This window comes from Motacilla alba, chromosome 1 (assembly GCF_015832195.1).
Source record: "Motacilla alba alba isolate MOTALB_02 chromosome 1, Motacilla_alba_V1.0_pri, whole genome shotgun sequence".
NCBI classification, from domain to species: domain Eukaryota; kingdom Metazoa; phylum Chordata; class Aves; order Passeriformes; family Motacillidae; genus Motacilla; species Motacilla alba.
This window is the reverse complement of record NC_052016.1, coordinates 41,998,274-42,017,635: the sequence shown is the minus strand read 5'-3', so window position 1 is coordinate 42,017,635 and position 19,362 is coordinate 41,998,274. Positions and strand designations below refer to the sequence as shown.

The 19,362-nt window shown below is 41.7% G+C and overlaps 2 protein-coding genes across 23 annotated transcripts in view; one reads left to right on the top strand and one right to left on the bottom strand.

Moving 5' to 3' along the window:
- Window positions 1-13,347, bottom strand: part of DLG2 (discs large MAGUK scaffold protein 2) — a 981,924-nt gene extending 968,577 nt beyond the window's left edge. For all 14 annotated transcript variants that reach the window (XM_038135749.1, XM_038135838.1, XM_038135932.1 and 11 more), the window contains exons 1-2: window positions 13,211-13,347; window positions 11,442-12,520 (exon numbers count right to left, since the gene is read on the bottom strand). In XM_038135749.1, the coding sequence (XP_037991677.1) occupies window positions 11,442-11,460 (19 nt within the window). In that variant the 5' untranslated portion in view covers window positions 11,461-12,520; window positions 13,211-13,347. The remainder of the gene's footprint in view (window positions 1-11,441; window positions 12,521-13,210) is intronic.
- Window positions 13,234-19,111, top strand: LOC119701675 (transmembrane protein 126A-like). 9 transcript variants are annotated; one of them, XM_038139316.1, is made up of 7 exons: window positions 13,423-13,515; window positions 13,844-13,967; window positions 14,057-14,178; window positions 15,382-15,506; window positions 17,326-17,519; window positions 18,152-18,266; window positions 18,848-19,111. In XM_038139316.1, exons 4-7 carry the CDS (start codon window positions 15,391-15,393, stop codon window positions 19,050-19,052), a joined length of 630 nt encoding a protein of 209 aa, XP_037995244.1. In that variant the 5' UTR covers window positions 13,423-13,515; window positions 13,844-13,967; window positions 14,057-14,178; window positions 15,382-15,390; the 3' UTR covers window positions 19,053-19,111. The 9 variants fall into 9 exon arrangements, with proteins under 9 accessions (XP_037994666.1, XP_037994904.1, XP_037995166.1 ...); XM_038139149.1 differs by having other exon boundaries at window positions 13,434-13,554; XM_038138976.1 differs by lacking the exon at window positions 14,057-14,178 and having other exon boundaries at window positions 13,337-13,477; window positions 13,844-14,011.
- The last annotated feature ends 251 nt before the right edge of the window (window positions 19,112-19,362 follow it).

The window sequence follows — 19,362 nt, the reverse complement described above, 5'->3', positions numbered from 1 at the left end:
AGAATATGCCACACTTTATAGTACCTCCACTGTACAGATTTTTCTGTGATAATAATTTTTAAAGTTCAATAAGTAGACATTTATGCTATAGGGTAAAATAATCTGTTGGGACAATGCTCATATATCTTATGAAACAAATACAAAAATCATATAGAAAATCATACGGAAAACCCAAGTTATATTTTAACAAAACATAACTTCAGTATATCTTACAGACAAAAAGTTTTCTGGGGCTACTGTCAAAAAGAAATGAAGCTATATATCCAAGCACCTACAGAGTATATATATCAGGAGCAATTAAATACTCACCAATAAATTGTTTCCCAAAGCACCGCTGTTAAAATGTAAGCCATACATAAGACTAAATTTGATAACTATGCATACTTAAATTAATACTCCAATAATTTTATCATCTACTTTGCTAAAATGATGTCAAAATCAATTCCATCTACTTCTGAAGGTCCACATCTGAGACCTGGATGCCACTTGCAATACTAACCAGTACCTTGAAGCAGAAGGATTTCCTTTCTCTACTGATTTGCTTTCTGCGCTCTCATGTTTTGCTAGCACATTTTTAAAATGTGGAACTTTGAAACTCCATATAGGCAAGAAGACACTACACTCACAGCAGCATTTATAGTAGAGTCCTGGTAGAGTTGAAGCATCTGCAGCTCTGCTGGTGTGGACAGTTGAGTTGACTAAAAAGGTGTTGTACCATCATATGGGACTGAGGATGACACAGCTCTGCTTGCACATAGCAGATCACACACCACACCATAGGACAGACCCCAGAAAAAAGTTTCTTAACTATGTCCCAGGTGTTTATGCACACCATTTAGCCTTCAGATGAACTAAATATACCACACCTGAAGATAATTTAAGTTTATCTGTAAACTTCAATAACTAATTAGGAAGAGATTTGAGTAACAGGATCAACTGAAGCTATAGGAGAAAGTAAAAGTGATTCAAAAACCAGTCTCCAAGCAGCTTCACTTTTAATCCAGGGTTTGTTGAATGATGATAGCTCAAACCAAAGAGGCAGATAATGGAAGCACCACATAACTCAAGTAGATGGTGCTAAGGCCCTATTTATGAATATGTTGTTATTTTCAAGCCATTAGAGCTCTTTCTGGCCACTGTAAAGTCATAGAGGCTGAACTCTACAGGCCAGAACCAGTTACTGATTTTGCACTCAAATTGTTGCACTTTGAACATCCCCAGTCTGCTGAGAGCTGCTGCTGCTTTCATTGGAGTATGATCCTGCATTCAACTCCTGCAAGGTAGCTCAGAAGATGGAGAGAAAAAAATGAAAATACAATTCCAAACTCAGCAAATTCTGCCTTGCACGTGGAAGAAATCAGATTCAGCTGGTTAACTGCACCCTGCACCAGCACAGGGGAGTATCAGGCAGCCGCTGCCTCTCAGGGAACCAAGTCTACCATAGCCTCCTGCTAAGTTTAGAAACACATTTATATTTTTTTCCTGCCACTGGCATCAGAGCTTGTGAATGAAAATATTTTTGGGATGCAACTGGGTGGAAAAATGTCAGCTTCAATGAAAAATAAGGTTTCATTGGTGAGAGATGTCTAACATTTGTTGAGATCTAAACCTAACTGAATTGATAAGATGAAGGGATGTTTTTATTTCAATTTCTACTTTTTTTCATTTTTTTTAATCTGTTTTTTCCTAAAAGGTATTTCAATTATCTTCTGACTTGCCAAGTCTGTTTTAGAGGTGAATTTTAAAAGAAGAAAATGCCAACACATTTCAAGAGACACTTTACAGGTCTATGAGAACCAGAATTGGAAAAATGTAGGACATTGAAGCAGGAAAAGGCATGAAGAATGGTGGAGGAAAAAACACAGGAGCCAAAATAGAAGTGAGAAATATAACCAGAGCACCCCGAAAGGGAGCAAGGAAGTGATCTTTGATAACTTTAGAAGAAAAAGGATCTCAAAAACTACTTTCATTTTGGAGAGTTCACACCTTCATTCAGATGACCAAAAGAGACAGAGGAGCAATCACTGTTCCCTGCCTCCATTATTTAAAAATGTCTGATTTGATTTTCTGGTCTGGAATTCTTAAAAAATTAAAATGAGTTGTTACAGATCAGCAGGAGGGAATGCAGGAAGAACTTTCCAGGCAACCTGCCTTGGGACTGATCCAAGTCAAACCTATCAGTAACTCATGTACCTTCCCTGATCTGCACACAGAACAGCAAAAAGGAATCAATTCTGCTAATACACAATACTCAGTACCCACAGAGGAAAAGAGCAGAAAGCCAGCTAAATTTTAGAAAGAAATTCAAGAAACAGTACACTAAGATGGCTGAGAAAAACACAAATTGTAAGCTCCCATGGTTCAAAGAACTTGAGAACTACTAGACAAATGATAAGCATAAAATATTTACATATAAACATCAATATGAGACACATATTAATCTAGCAGACTGCACAGAGGGAAAGCAGACAGGGAAAATGTGTAAAACCCAGAAAGCTCCCAGCATCTTGGGCCCTTCATCTCTTTAAGTGGACTTTAAACAACTATCCAGAAAATGCAGCATATGGGTTATACAACCTTGAGGAAGCATAAGGTGTGACGTATGTGACAATCACCCAGTGTGGAGAGCACTCACAACAAACAAGCAGAAGGGTTAAAAATAACAGCTCCTCAGGATATGCATGGCACATAAACCCATCTTCTGTCCTGCTAGGGAAAACAAGGGGACAGAAAAAGGAGAGGGGTAAACATCAAAGGGAATACGAGGCAGGCTTGTTTCTAGGATTTCAGCTTTTAGCAACCAGATTGGCGGACAGAGGAGGCCAACATATGGCTTGTGGAGATTTATCTTGGACAAGTGGAGACTCTTTCAAGGAATGATATTTCAACTTGAGGGTGCATTCTGAATTGCCCTTGCTCTCCATTAACTACAAAAAGTGTGGGTGACATCCTTGAACTAACCATAGCTTTGGTGAATTCTCTGCACAACTGCTTTCCCACAGAACACCAATTTAGGAACAGTTCCATTGTGAAGCAATGTTATTCTAGACCATGATGCTGCCAGCAGACAAGAAATGGGCCAGACAGACTGCAAGAACTGCTATGCGAGTACCAATTTCTCAGAACAAGGCTGTATTACATGCCCACATATATTAAGGGGAAACCAGGTATCCAAATTGCAAGGAAAACTGAAGGAGGACAGGTAGCTTTGCACTGAGCAGTGTTACCATGCAGTTGTGTTATTGCGGGTTTCGGTGCTCCACACAGCTGCCACGGAACCGCAGAAGGTGCTCACCAGTCTCTTGTTCCAGAATATTGATTTGAGCAGATGATACAATGCAGAGAGCTAAATGTTCTGCAAGTCAGATTGCTTTGAAGGGCAGGAGTTGTGTTATGATGTGTCAGCTGAACTCTGAGAAACAGAACAGACAGACACAGAGAGCCTGGAGGAGCCCTGTGAGGTCTTCGGCTTTCCTCCCTGCTGTGCAGAAGGACCCAGGTTTACACCCAGATGGCATCTAATTGCACTGGTAACCCCCTACAACATCCACAAGATCCCTCACCATCTGACTTCAGTGCTTGAAGGTTCTAGTGGTTTTTTTCCTACTACATAAAACCAATCTTTTTTTTATTATAAATCAGGATGACACTACTTGTCATCCAGATGTCAAAGTGTAAAGCAAACCACCATTACTCCCTTTACAGCCTCTTCTAAACTTGTCTGATTTGTCATGTCCCTTCCCTGCTCAGTGTCCTTTTCCCCAGTTCCAGCTTCTGCAGCTTTTGTATACTTTTGACATTCTCAAAGCCTCTTATTGTTTTTCTGGAATTAAATCTATCTTAGCACACAACCTATAAACTCAGGCTGGACACCCAGTAATGACACAGGAACACTAACTGGTGGATGGAGCTGGACAGAAAAACTATCAACTTTATGAAACACAACACACCAAACCAACCAGGGATGTAATGGGTTCTTTTTTTTGCCTATTTGTTAAGAATCAGACTTTTTGTCTAACTTACTGTAAGGAAAACTAAGAAAAATTTCACACATCTGTGTTGATTAGTTCAATGTAACCTTGTTGTCCATGTATCTTCAAACTTGTTTTTACAACATACAACCACACATCTGTTCTGGTAAAATGCTGCCTTCACACATTTTTTTGTTTTAAATATAATTTCTTAAACTTGACTAACTGTACTAACACAAGGAATAGTATAATTATATAAAGATCAGGAAGTGGCTCAGCATAAACTCACAAACTTTACTCCAGCATTTCAGTTTATCAGAGCATCCTGAAAACCAAGCTACATTCCTGCTTCGGAGCCCCCAGATGACTATCTGACCCCTCCAATCCCACAGATATGTCTTCTCTACTCATCCCTGCCTGTAAACTACAATAAAATATTGAAAAAAATACTCAGCATTTAGTGTGTAACCTATTAATCGTATGTATCACACTACCATAAGGAAGAGACCAGTGCTTATCAGGGGCTCGCTCTGGGACCCAAATTCTTCCCACCACATCATTTCTCAGGGGACCACAAAAGGACTTTAGCAACTGCTGATATCAGCTGCTTGTCACACCAGGGCCATTCCTCTTTTCCAATGAGTTCTCCTTTCCCAGATATGTTGAAGGCAATGTGGGACCTGTTCATTAACAATCCTTGCTCCAGTTTGGTGACCCGGCTACACAGGTGACCTGTTTGCATTTCAGACAACAGAATGAGCAGATTCTGGGGCCTTGAGACTCCTTCCAAAACCAGACACCCTGCAATTACAAGTAGCTTCACCTGACCTTCTTGTTTCTGCCTTTCAAGTGTCACAATGTTAAAATCTAGGTGTACAAATGTTAATGATAAATCAACAATGCAAATATGAAGGCAGAATGAAAAATGAAGCCACAAACCCTCAAAATGACATAGCACCAAATAAAAACCTCTTATTTATACAGCTGAATAAACGTAAATCGACATCTAAACAATGCAAAATTATCAGAGTGCCCTGCTTTGAAGAGCTTACAATCTAATTGAATGCAAGACACAAAACTAGTGGAACTTGATGTATAGTTGCAAGAGTAAAAACCAGGAGTTGCACACTTAGTACAGCAGCTGGGTATTTTTTTTTTTCTTTAAAAGAACATTCAGTATCAAAATTAACATAAATCTGAAAATTGGAGTGAGACAGAAAACTAAGAAAAAGATGCCTGTTCAGGAATAAATAACTTCCAAACTCATACAAAAGAACCATATTACATGAAAGAAAACAATTCAGTAACACAAATACTTTCTAGTAATGCAAAAAAAAAAAATGGAATGAAATAAAATTACCTTTATTGATTAGCAAAGTAGGCATTATGGTCTTACATTTTCTCACATCCAGGTTGGAATTTTTAATTTGAAAGCCCTTGTATTATACTAGAATCTCCGAGTCAATAAAAAAACCCAACATGCGCCTTCAGGCAACAACATAAAGTAAATTTTACATTTTGGACATTAAACAACTGGGTATGTAGATTTGCAGATTTTGTAGATTTGGGTTGGGGTTGTTTGGTTGGTGTTTTTTGGTTAAAAGCACAGCTTAGCAGACATCCATCTGCAAGGCAGTGTTAACATAGTGCTCAACATCTAGATCTGAACCAGAAGGAGCCTGGAATTATTCCGCTACAGCATAATGCAAGATATGCCCATACAGTCAGAGAAGAGGAGCATCTGAAATCAGAAAAGACTGGTTTCTGCTTGTGAAACTGCAAACTGTCCAGATTCCCTCTTTCCAGGGAACTCTACACGATTCAATTCCCGGATAAACACGTTTTGAAGGAAGCGTTAACTTCTTCAGCCCAAAAGTGAAGGCAGACTTAGGGATGATTGCACTGACTTGTTCTGGCAAAGTTCTGCCACCAAAATCTCTCCTGAACCACATCCAACAAAGAGCAAATGTTTTCTTCACATATTTTGTATGTTGATTACTACTGCCATCATCCATTAGGTCAGGGCAGCCTTGCTGGCTCTTTCTGGGATGAACATGGCAGGAGAAAACATGACCTTTATTTCTATTTTTATAAAGCTGTGGTTCAGCACCGTGTTAATTTGCAGTAAATACAAGAAGATACCACAGTGAAACAGATCTTAAATACTTCTAAGAAGCAGGAACCGGGTATGACCTGACCAAATTAAGCATATCTGAGTAAGGCAGACTTTCTTGTTTTGCTGAAGCAGGGACTGCAAAATCATCTTTTATCACATTTGGCCACTGGTTACAAATTCGGCTTTTTCTCCATGGTTATCCTCTGACATCTAGCTTGGCCATCTGGAACAAATTTGGAAGGAAAGAAGAGAGGGTGAACAGGAAGAAGATTATGCTTATAATGCAGGATGCCATTGCTTCTACTGAGTGCAATATGCACTTAACAGCAATGGAGGAGAGGATGTACAGCTGCCTCTTGTGCTTGTATCAACACTATGGCTGCTTCCAATTCCAGTGACTAACAGTACAATAATTTATAACACTTTTTCCTCCCTAAAATAATTAATAATGTTAATTTATAGCACTCACAGCGTCAGCTCTCATAAATATCTCAGATAAGGAGATGTTTTGCCACTAAAATTTATATGAGAGAATGAGACATCATCAAACTGAGGTAAGGGAGTTATAGCGTGGTTACCCTGTGTTTTGTCTATGGGGAGAGATAAAATGATAATTGTCCAGAAGGCAATGCAGATCTTAGGTGTGTTAAAATGCCCTTTGGAGGTGGATCTCTCTCTCTCTGCTGACCAAAGAAACACTCCAGGACAAAAAGCTGGGCACCCTACCAAGGTGAGGCAACTAAAACTGGACGGATCTACATTAACATTTGAGAAGCACCAGAATAACAGCAGGGTTGAAAAAGAGCATGAATTTCACTATTCCCAGTCCAGAGTCCACTTAGCTTTGCAGTATGCATGTATAACAAAGGCTTGTTCTGTATAATGCCTGCTCCTTTAGTCCTTTTGTAGGCAAAATACTTCACTGTTTCTCACAGCAGAAACAATGTCTGGCTGGAAAAAGCTCACTGCCATAAAAACAGTGGCATCTTTAAATCAAAGCTTTGTGGTGAAAATTGGCATGGTTTAGATAGTAATTTTCTGACATTTGTTTGTTTAACTCTTGGAAATCTAAAACTGTGCTTTCCACAGTCTGTAAACATAATTAAAATTTGCACTGCTCCCATACTGAAAATAACCGTAAAAACTGAGAGGTAGTTGAACAAAACTTGGAGTGAAGGAGGTAACCTTTTAGCTATATACTTATTTGAGAATTCCTATTCAGCAACTGAAAGGACAAAAATCTTGTAATACCAATTACCTGTTACAAGTAAATGAGAAAGAAAATTTCCAATTTGCTGTAAGATGTAAGAAGACTGAAATCACATTCGAGATTTTTTGAGCACAAAAAGTTATGATCCTAAATTTGAATTTTGTTAGCTAAAAAGAAGCTTCCAGCTTGAAAGAGAATTAGGGCATGAATGGGAGCTAGCTTTGTCTCATCCTTTATGAATTTTGCTTTAAAAGTTCCTGCTGAGGTGTTTTTAGACCCCTTCCTTTCAACAGACCAGCCACAAAATCAGCATTAGCACTACAAAATCCAGCATTTCATAGAGCACATCCGTCAGATTCTTCTAAATGGCCCAGAAGTTGTCCACATGGATTCAGACTGACATGTTTTAATTCTTGACGTTGATGTGCTTAATAAAACATGTCCTGGAAGGCATTTTTAATATAAAAGGAATGATGCAAAAAATTATTCCATGACAGAATCAGCACATCTTTATAAACAGGCAACAAGGTGGGGCAAGTCAAGATGGTTTTAACAGCAGCCCACAGGTTTCATCCACTACAGGTACAATCCCTCTCCCTTTGAGAGACGCAAGGTGGGATGAGGGCAGCACAAAACCCAACACTCATATCTCTGACTGCCTAGACACAGCTAGATGTGCAAGGAGGATGACAGCGTTAGTCTAGAAGCCCATGTGCAGCCAGGCCCCAGATGTGGGGGTTCCTGCCATCTCTGTGTGAATCACAGGCAGGGCTCCAAAACTGGAATCTGGTCTTCATCACCAAGGAGCATGGATTTAATTAGTTCTTTCCATCACTGTGAAAGACATGAATGAATTACAGTAACGTTTTTGCTATTAACTATTCTGTTGATGAATCCAAAATATGTGCAATTACAGATCTAAATATAGTCCCTTACAGTTAACAGAAATCAAGCTAAGCAACTCAGGGAGGGAGGGAGGAGGGAGAGCAGACATCGAAACTCATGCAAAACCCAACTTCACTTCTGTAGGGTAGTACTATTTTACTTTGAAGCAAAGCCTTCCTCAAGAAATTCCATACTATTTCCATGAATAACTCTATTCAGAAATATCCTAATTTGTGAAAGGTAAAAATTAAGCAAAAATAATGATTTACTTCTCAAAATTGTTCATCTCATTCCATCTCTAAATGGCACTGTCTAACAAATCATTTTGTAACTACAGTCAGATGCCTGTCTTGTCTGATTTAAAACTTTAGTGTACTTCAAAATTAGAGATGAGCAAAAGCCAAAGAGCCCTGTGTTTAATTGTGCAGCAATAGTGCACCAATCCCTACAATGTCTCATCCCATACCTATAGGAGCAGTTCCAACACCACAGGATACTCCATAGTCCCTTTCCAGCCTTGCTTTTTGCTGGTACTGCCAGCAAGCATGTCAACTCTATGAACATTCCCGGGAAGGTGGAGCCTCATTGTCCCCCACATAGAAGTGAGAAAAACAAAATATTTTTACCCTAGCACATCAGGCAATGGAAATCAGGTACTGACACATGACCAGAACCAAGCCTTTTTTTTTTTTTTCCTCCACATCCATAAGAAATTAAAGCTTCCTATAAGTTATATGATTTTCATTATTAAGCAAAGTATTTTTTTCCTAACTATACAGGCCTGGACTTTTAAAAGCAAGATGGCAGGCATCACACCAAGCAGTAAAGTGAAGTGTAAATTAGGTGCAAAGCTATGTGAAATGTGAAGACTGGTACTAGATGTGAGAGCTATTTCAAAGGTAAATTCCCAAAATGCTTCAATCGTTCTTTAGAAAGACCCACAACCAGCCAGTGCCAAAGAGAACAGTGCTTGGGAACAACTTCCAGTGATAAATATCAGTAAGTTTTAAGCTTGTTTCACAGGTTTCTCTGTCTCCATACTGATTTTAGGAGAATATTTAAGTCAGAAGAAGAAAAGAAGTGCTGAAAGAATTGCTGACAATGAGAGGGATAATCCTGTCCTCAGTGCTGATACTGAAATACTTCTGCACAGCCTACAAGAGAGTATCCCATGAGATTCCTACAGATGCCCTCGATGAGAAAGACAGTAGACATGAACTCCCAAATTTTCCCCAAAAAAGGAAAATAAGTAATCATCAGAAATACTAAATTAGTTAGCCACAAACTGCTGTCAAAATCATAAACCAAATAAATGGGAAAAAACCCCAAAAATGAAACATGGAAGAATCCCCTCAATCTCCCTAACTTTCACAGATTTCACAGGCATTACTTGAAAAAATAGCAATCTTTTTAAAAACGGTAGAATGTTTTGAGTTGCCAGCATGCTTTTAATTACATTTAGAAAGTTAGTCTATTGCATGAACTAGACAAATTAAGTCGTTCAAAATCACAATGAAGTTGCTGATTCGCCAACATTTTTAATCCTGCAATTTACATGCTTAAATACATTCTTAACAATACCCTTTTAATAATCAAATACATTCACACTGGCAACTTCAGTACACTGATTGATGTGACAATTTAAAGTATTTCAAGGGGAACATTTGGGTCTCTTGACTTTATATTTTAATGTTGCCAAAACACACATCCTTGTAACACCACAGAAGAAAGTCAAGCCTTGGTGTACACTAAGACTGACCCCAACTGCCTGGAAACAAACAGGAAATCCAGAGATTTTTAAGGCCAGAAGGGACTGCTGTGATTGCCAATCTCACCTCTGCACAAAGAAGCCTGTAAGATTTCACCCCTAAAGTCCTGCAGCAAGTATTCAGAAACTGAATTACAACTGAACAACTAGCACAGAAACATCCTTAGTGTAAATCACCTAAATCAGGATTAAAACCTAAATAATGAAAAGCCTCAGTTTTCCTTTTGTAAACAGGTAGGATACAGAAGCCTCCCCAGTACACCAGGGTGACACTTTTACTGCACAGCAGGGTGAATTATTAAGAACAGAACTCCTCCACACACGTTTCCACCTTTACTACATAATGCCAAGCAATTCCATGAATGACAAGGCCATTCATTAAAATATTTCAGGTTTGAAATTTCACTTCTACACTGCAGAATTTCATTTCTACTCACAAAATCCCATTTATTGTTTTTTTTAATGAAAATAATTCTAGCAATCTGTGTGTTTTATTTGTATTTATATAGTAAATGTTAACTTATAACTAATGAAGGATTATTCCTATACGGAAGAGAATCCAAAGTCACATCGATTACATCCTCATTTCTGTTTGTAACATTCACTTTTTGCCTTTTCCCCCACATTTTGTATCATCAGATCCAGGGATATATTAGACCCAGGCACATCTGGATAGATAAGCTGAATAAAAAAAGGTTCCCATGAGCCTTACTTTATTAACATATTCAGAAACTTTAAATTGGTTTCCAATTTGCAAGAAACCAGAAATAACCTAAGGTCTGCGAGGGTTTTCAGAGTAAGAATTTGCCTTCATATACTTCCCAATTGTTGTTTGAACACTGGAAGCCACATTTTCCAAAGCTGCAAACACAAACTGGAGGTGAGAAGAGGCCAAATGTACGACTGTTTGTCTTTTCTTAAATGCTGCCACACTACAGCCTTAAAGACAGTAGTTTTATATTGTACTAAAGCATGGAAATTCAAGCTAATTAAAATCACATTTGAAAAAAAAAAAAAAAAAAAGTTCAAATCATCTCCAAAACGCAGCTCTCCTAACTTGGTTTTAAAATCAGCCTCGAAACTTTGTTATTTATTTATGCTGCTACTGATAGCTGATGTTTATCCGCCAAACGTGTCACAAATAGATAACAGATTAAACTATAGTTTTCAAATTTATTAGCGTTTGTAAGAGAGGCTTCTCACAAAATTAAACATCAAGCTTTTTTCTTGGTGTCTGTTGAAAATCTCGGACAGCTGATCTTTACAAAAAAAACATTTGAGGCCAAATTTGATGTAAATCTTAAAACACAGCATAAAGTCACTTTTAAAAATTATTCTTGTAAGTGCACAGATTTTTCTCCCATTTTCAATGCAAAATAAAAACGATTTCCATTCCCCATTAAAGCATTTTTAATTTGAAATTAAAGTACTAGAAATCAGCAATCTAACACAATGAAGACGCAATATGAGATATGAAGCTTCATAGCCCACCTTTCTTCTTGACTGGCATTCTTCTTCCTACTTCTGAATCTGGTTGCAAGCACTTATTTACAGGTACTAACGAAGTACTACTGGAACACTCTGCAAGGTCAGGAACTGACTATCTATTGCAGAGCACTTTTACAGTTCAGTAAGGAAATGCAGCTTCAATCTTCATTTTTATGAATACTTGCTGTTCCCTTGGATAGGACTTGCGACGCTCTCCACAATTAAGAAAAAAAAAGAAGGGGAGGGAAAGAAGCTTTTTGATTCTTTTTAAAGGGATGCTTTCAATTTCTTTAAAATATATTTGACTCTATAAAAATACAAGAGCAAACGTTCCTTGGCAATATAAAACCTTATTATACCTCCTCTTCTGGCAGCAAAGTTTGAAAATCAAAAGATTTTATGCAATACAATTAAGGCACAGTCCATCTCTAGGCAGCTGTCTCAATACTCCACCTGTACATGCTCAAAAACATAATATTTGCAGGACAAAAACGCCCAAGTAATCCAAATAAGGAGGAAGACAAAAACAATCCAAAGCGCCTCTTTAAGCTCTTTCACTTCTTGAATTAATTTTCCTAGCTATGTATTAGGCGACTACACAGCAGACTGAAAAGATCCCTTTTTCCTCACCAGACAAGAGCCTTCAAATATCACCCTCTTACCCAACAGAAGTCACTGGGCAGACACTTTCATTTTTATTATCTGCAAGCCACCCAGCCTTACGGTCTTTAATGTCCCTCTGATCCTCCCATGTATTAAAAGAGAGGATTGAAAACGAGGAAAGCAATCCCTTGACCTGGAATTATTAAAGTGACAGTGCTGCCCACTGGGCACTTGGGCAAAGCAGATTGCTTTATACTGGAGCCATTTACTTCATGCCATTCCTTCCCTTGCACAGCAGCAGCCACCTCGTGAAAGAGGAATAAGGAGAGTTACGAGAAGAGCTTCACAAAAGGTTCATTTTCAGAGATAATGAAGTATTAATGAAATAAAAAGCAAGCCATGAGATCAGTCCGGAGTTCCCCACTCAGAAGCGCAGCTGGTTGGCTTCAGTATCAGCCTCTCTCTCTCTCCCCCTTTTTCTGGAAAAAACAAAAAGAGAAACAGAAACGGGATAGATTTTCCTCATCTACTTCGTTAAGCAAAAGTCTGAGAAAGGCGGACAAGCTCCGAACGCTTCCCCTCCCCGCGAGGACGAGGAGCTGCGGTGCACATGACAGGGCTTTGCTGGGCATCTTCTTCTCGGGGACATGGGAACTGTGTTTGTGAGGGGGGCGGCTCTGCTCTCGCTCTGATGTTCGCAGCCGGGATCTGTTCGTCCCCGCATCCCGCGGGCAGCGACTCAGGGGCTGTCCCCCTTCATCCCCTCCCCTCTTCACCCTCCCCCGGTTCTCTCGAACCCGAAGGGGGTCCGCCTGCTGCTTTCCGAGACTGAACAAGGCACACAGGGCTGGCTGGCTGCGGGACTGGGATGGATGCAGGTGAACTGGAGGAGCGAGGCTGTGTTTACGGACGTGGACAACTCCCCCCCCAGGGCTGCTGAGGGACAAGCGAGAGGCAGGAGCTGAGGGGATGAGGGAGGGGTTGGAGGTGGGGCGAAGCGAGACGCAGCCGGGGCGAGGGGTGCTCGAAGGAGGCGGGGCGGGGAGGGAGCACAAAGGAGCCGGTGGCGAGGGAACGGGGCAGCGGGCGAGAGGGCAGCGGGCGTTGCGAGGGCTGAGGGGGCAGGCGGGGAAGGGGCGCGGGCTGAGGGGAAGGGGTCAGTGGGTTACCCCGAGGACTGGGCCTCCCCGCACCGAAGGGGGAGTCCCGGCGTCCCGGCCGCCGGTGCAGGATCCGCGCTCAACCCCGCCGCCATCGAGGAGCCACCGCCGCCATCCGCCGCCCCGGCAACCAGCGCCGGGCCCCGCCCGCCGGCCCGGGGCCAATCGGCGACCGCCATGCTGGGACGGCGGCCAACGGCCCAATCACAGGCGGCCTTTGAGGGCCCTGGGTCATGTGAGCGAGCAAGATGGCGGCGCCCACGGGGAGGGCGTGAGGTGGGAGGAGCCATGTTGCAAGCTGCGGGAGCTGCTCGGTGAGGGCGGCGGGGCCGTGTCCGTCCGTACGGCTCAAGGTCGGAGCCTGAGGCGGGCGGGGAGGGTCAGCGCGTGCGGGGGCAGCGACTGGTTGCGGTGGGGCTTGAAGATCCGGGTCGAGCCACAATTTCCCAGCCTGAGGGTTCTGACCTGAGCTGGGCCGCGGGGCTTTGGGAGGGCTCCCTCTGCCTCCGGCGGCGCGCAAAGCTCAGGGAGAGGCGTGAGTACAAGTCGTGTGCAAGGCTCAGGGAGAGGCGTGAGTACAAGTCGTGTGCAAGGCTCAGGGAGAGGGGGGGTGCTTACAGCTCTGTGACGTGCTGTCTGTAGGATCCCAAAGCACGGGTTTGGGCACCCTCCTCGGGCGGCCTGAAGGGATCCCGGTGAGATCCGGCCCGCTCTCTCGGCTCCTGCATCCTGCCAAGCCCGAACCGAAGCAGGCTCAGTCCCAGAGGTAGGGCTTAGGACACAGCCTTCACGTTATAACAGCAACTTAAGGTAAGTATGATTGGCAAAGTACGTCTGGGAGAATTTCCTCTGCAGTAAAACGTGTAGGAAAAGAAGCACTTGAATCACTGGACTCCAAGTGTAATCAAGAAGGGTTGGCCTGAGGTGGCTACTGAGATCCTCTTATCACTTTTTGCCCCCCTCAGGACAGGGAGAAGGTATGAATAAAAGCTCGGGGTTTTTTGGTAAGGATGGGGAGATCACTCACCAATTACCATTATAGTCAAAACAGTAAACTTTGGGGAAATTGAATATACTGTCAATCAAATCAAAATACAGTAATGAAAAGTAAAGCCAAATTCTTAAAACACCTTCCATCCACCCCTCCCTTGACTCCTGTTTTTCCCTATGTCCTCCTCCCTCTTAGAAGTGTAGGGAGACAGGGAATGGGGGTCATAGACAGTTCATCATGTGTTGTCTCTACCATTCCTTCCTCCTTGCACTCTTTTCCTTTTCCAGTGTGTGGTCCCTTCCATGGGAGACAGTTCTCCACAGACTTCTCCAACAGGAGTCCTTCCCACAGGCTGCAGTTCTCTATGAACTCCTCCAGTGTGGGTCCATTCCACAGGGCTCAGTCCTTCAGTAGTGGTGCCTGTTCCAGTGTGGGTTCCCCACGGGCTCACAGGTCCTGCCAGGAACTCATTCCAGCTGGGCTCCTCTCCCCATGTGGCCATATCCTGCCACTGGGTCACGGCCTGTTTTGGGCATCCAACTGCTCTGGCATGGGATGCTCCAGGGGCTGCAGGTGGATCTCTGCTCCCCCGTGGTCCTCCATGGACTGCAGGGGCACAGCTGCCTCACTGTGGGCTGCACCAAGGGCTGCAGGGGGATCTCGGCTCCAGAGCCTGGAGCATCTCCTGCCCCTCCTTCTGCCCTGACCTTGGGGTCTGCAGGGCTGCTCCTCTCATGTGTTCTCACTCCTCTTTTCCTGCTACTGTTTTGCAGCAGTTTTTACCCTTTCTTAACTTTCTCACACACACCACCACTGTAGAGGTTTGGCTTAGACTTGGCCAGCAGCAGGTCTGTCTTAGAGCTGGTTGGAACAGACTGTGTCAGACATGGAGGAGCTCCTGGCATCTCAGAAACCACCCTTGCCATCCCCCCTGCCGCCAAAACCTTGCCACACAAACCCACTGCAACTGCAGGCTTTCTGATTTATGTCTACAAAGTATGTATTTATTTGGTTGGGGTTTTTTATTACAGGTCTATTTGACAGTTAAGTCAATTTAAACCTGGAGTATTGCCATGCAAAACAGGGAATTTATTTGTGATTCATAATGGCAGAGTCTCAATGTTTATTTGATTCATACTGGGGCTATGTAGCTTGGATTACATACAGGGTTTTTTTCCTTATGATCCAGGACTTCAAGATGACAGGAAGAGAGTTTCTTGAACTAGATTCTCCACAGCAAAGACTAATTTTGGAAAGATTTAAGCGGATGGAAATCATACAAAAGATGTTCAATGAGCTTCCTAAATCAGATCAGTAAGTGCTGATAAAATAAATGAAGAGAAGTGCATCAGACATTTCAAGTCTTGAAGACTTTTCTTTTTCCTTATTCTCATATTACAAATTCTCCTTGCAGTTACAAAATTAGTTAATTGTGAGGATGCTTGTTGTTGTCCAGAGCAGAAGACTTGTTTTATGTTTTTTCAGTATGGTTATGTGAGTGTTGGCTGTGGTCCTGCTCTGCTGGTTTCTGGCACGTGCTCCCGAGAGCTGAGGGCTCTGCAATGGCTGATCAGCCCTGACTGGCTCTGAGCATTCTCACAGTCCTGTGCTAGAGCTAAAAAATTTTCTAGGAAACTGAAATGTGATTCTGCTGGAGTCATCTTGTGTCCAGCAGGGCTGGGCTGCGGCCAGAACTGAGTGAGCATCAACCTGCTGGTTTCTGCATTTCATTCTGCACCGCTCCCTGTTTCAGGAAGGCGAGACTAAAGTATCCAGGTGGTGGTGGAGGAGTCAGCTGGAGTCCTGCAGGCTCACCAGCAGGGTTCTGTACAGCACAGAGCCAGCTAAATGCCTTCTGGGCCTCACAAATGACCTTTTGGTTTGTGATACTGCATGTCACTGCAAAACCTTACTGGACCTGAGCTGATTCTGTTACGAGCCATTTGCATGTGTGTATCAGCTTGGGTAAATTTTTTTAGAAATAAGAGTAATCAGAAGCTTATTTTATTGATATTTTTTAAATAGGACTAAATGGCTGGCTAAACAAACTGCTGGTAGTAACACAGGGCCTACCCACACGGTGAGAAAGCAAAGGCTGCAACTTTTTGTAGGATCTGCTGCCCTCATGTTCAGCCTCCAAAACTCCTTCTGCCCCAGGAGAGCAGGGAAGGCAGATACTCACTAGTGATGTGGTAATGTCTAGTTAGAAACTCTGGACTTATGGATTGCTGGGCCTTGGAAAGAAGTAGCTGCCAGTCAACTGGCAGGATTTAGAGCTTGTATCCAGAGGGGAGCTCGCTGATGTCTGGAAAGGAAGAGCAAGCACACTGCAGTCAAACTGAGAGTTCCTGTTTACCCAAGCACTTGTTTTTAACACTAGGGAGCTCAAACAAAGAAAAGACCACAAACCCCAGCTCTTCCATCCTCCTTCCCTTTTATTTTGTGCAATGTAGCAGTTCTGTACCTTACTAAGTAGATTCTGCAGGTCCTGAGTACATTAATTTGTTCTGGTTTGGGTACTTAAATATGCTGCTGAAATTTTAATCTCAGTCCTCCATATTTATTAACATGTTTGGCCATGTTTCACTGCCTGTGATTATAAAGGTAACATTTGAATTTTCCTATTCAAAACAAGAAATAGTTGGTGTCCTTGATGTCTGACATTTTTTAGTGTTTTGAATTTTGCGAGATTAGCAAGTACATCTCTGAAATCTTTTCCGTAGTGCTTAATATTACTCAAAACATTAAAATGTAGAATTATAAGTAGATTGACTTGACTTTTTAAAATTATATAGTTTACTGTATATATATTTCCTCATTTCTCTTCAGAAAACGTTATCCTTAGAAACATGCTTATTAGGAGAGCTTTAATGAAGTTTCCATTAAATATAATAATGGTGGGGAAAAATTGTAGCAATGGCTTCCCAACTCTTGAAGTGTGTGTAAACTCAGGCATATAACAAAGGATGCTGCACTGGCTGCTTTTGAAAGTAGTTACTCTCCATTTTGCACCAGTGTGAGATTTACATCCTTTACCCCTTGCTGCAGGATTTTCAGAAGAAAATTGTAGAGTTGACTAAACTAAACTTTTTTACAGTTCTCATTTGCTGAAATTACCTCCCTTCTTTCACAGGAACCTTTGTAATCATGGAAAATACTTCCTAGCAGCAAATTCAAGCTTATGTGGCTTAGCAGCAAATAATTTCTTCAGGAGCATCCTACATGTCAGAAAGGCTTCCCTGGTGTCTGCTATGCCAATGGCTGTCATTCCATTTCTTTCAACAGCAGTAGTTTATGAAGCTTTCGTTCATGACCCTTTATTTTCAGGTAAAAACCTCTTTATTACTTTCTTTTTTTCTTTTTTTTTTTTTTTTTTTTTTTGAAAGGGCTTTGCTTTCTGTACTCAATGTAACACTAGAGGAGCTTTATCTCCCTGCAGAACAGTGCTCTTAAACTGTTGTGGTCTTAAAAAAACCTCAGTTTGTAAAGCAGAATTTGAAAAAAAGAATGCATTGAACAGCAGTGAGTTCTCAAAGTGGAGTGGGAAAGGAGATACATATGTTTATATATATTTCTAAGAAAATTCTTTTACACACTGCTTATTTTCAGCATTTTTCACTCTGTCATGTAAAAGTGACTGCAACAAAGCAATTCAATTTCCCCCCACCTGTACAATTTCATTTGAAGGTCAGCTTTCAAATGATAAATTCCTCATAGGTTGGAGTGAGAGTGGTTGTTTTTTGTTTTGTCTTAGTTCTTGTTTTGGGACTGTTTTCGTTGTTGTTTTGGGGTTTTTTGTTGTTATTTTTTAAAGGAGTCCTCCTTTATAATTTTTTGCATACCCATACAGCTTGGAAGTTTCTGTGAAGAGCCTGTTTTCAGGTTCTTGCATGCAGCTTATAAATTGATGTGGTGGAGCATGTGTGGATGTTGACAGTGAAATATGGTTTGCCATGCAGGTCAGCTGAACTGTGAGGTCTGTGCTGTGATCAGAGGAGGATTAGTAGGTGCTGTTGTGGGTGGTTTCTATCCCATTTTCCTGGCTATCCCCTTGAACGGAAGCCTTGCAGCCAGGTACGTCTTACTTACCTGCAGTGTATTGACTGAAATGTACTTATGGGTTAAATGTTCAGCTCTCAGTGTAAATTCTGTACATATTTGATCTGTGCACACTGGTCTTCTTATAGACATTTAGGATGTGGAAGGAGATATACATTAAGGTCATCTGATTACAAAATGAAGTTTGTAAGAGCTACACCGAAGTGAAATCTGCAAAGTGATCCATTGGGAAGCCCTTCTGTTTAGCAGGAGCCTTCTAAGTCTCCCAGGCTGTACCTGGGTGTGTGGAGCAGTGGCTGCCATCCTGCCACCACTGAAGGTGGCTGGATAGCCAAGAGAGCTCACTGACCCTGTGTAGTGCCTAGCAGGTGAAGTCCCTTACAGGTCTCATTCTGTCTAATTCAGAACACAGCAAGGGCAGGGCGAGGCTTGGTGAGACCCAGGGCATGGTCAGGATGTTTTAAAGCATTTATGCAGAGAGCTCAGTACCACCAGGTACTGAATTTAACATAGTAATTTTGTCTTCTTTCTCCTATCTACATAATCTTGACACTTGCATGGATAAAAGAGTTTCTACCACTGTTTCTGTTGTTTAGGTATATGTCAACTCCCTTGCCAGGGAAAGAAAACTTGTTACGCTACTGGCTCACAACTTCTCAGCCTGTCTTTAGGAAGATGAGTCTGGGTATACTGGTACAGGCTCTGACTGGATTATATCTTGCCACTAAACAGCACGGAATATATATCAAAATGCTGCTGCAGATGAACAGTAGCAGGGATCCTGAAGAGCTACCTGAATGAAGTAAAGCAACTTTTCAATTGCCTTGGATAAGTAACCATAATAAACAAGAAAAATAAGTGTTGCTGTGTCTTTTTAATACAAAAACAGTCTCTGCACTGGCATCTTTTAAGTTTTGAACTTAAATGCAGGGTAAACCTTTCATTATGCCCAGTTTAGTGTATACACCTGAATAGCAGACAGGTGTGTTGCTTTGGAAATAGGAGGCAAGAAAGCATTTATAGTCCCTGCCTAATGTTTGGTTCTAAGGTGATGCTACAACTTTTAAAAGCTGTAGAAAATGAGTATTCTTGAAAAAGAGTTTTTTTTTCC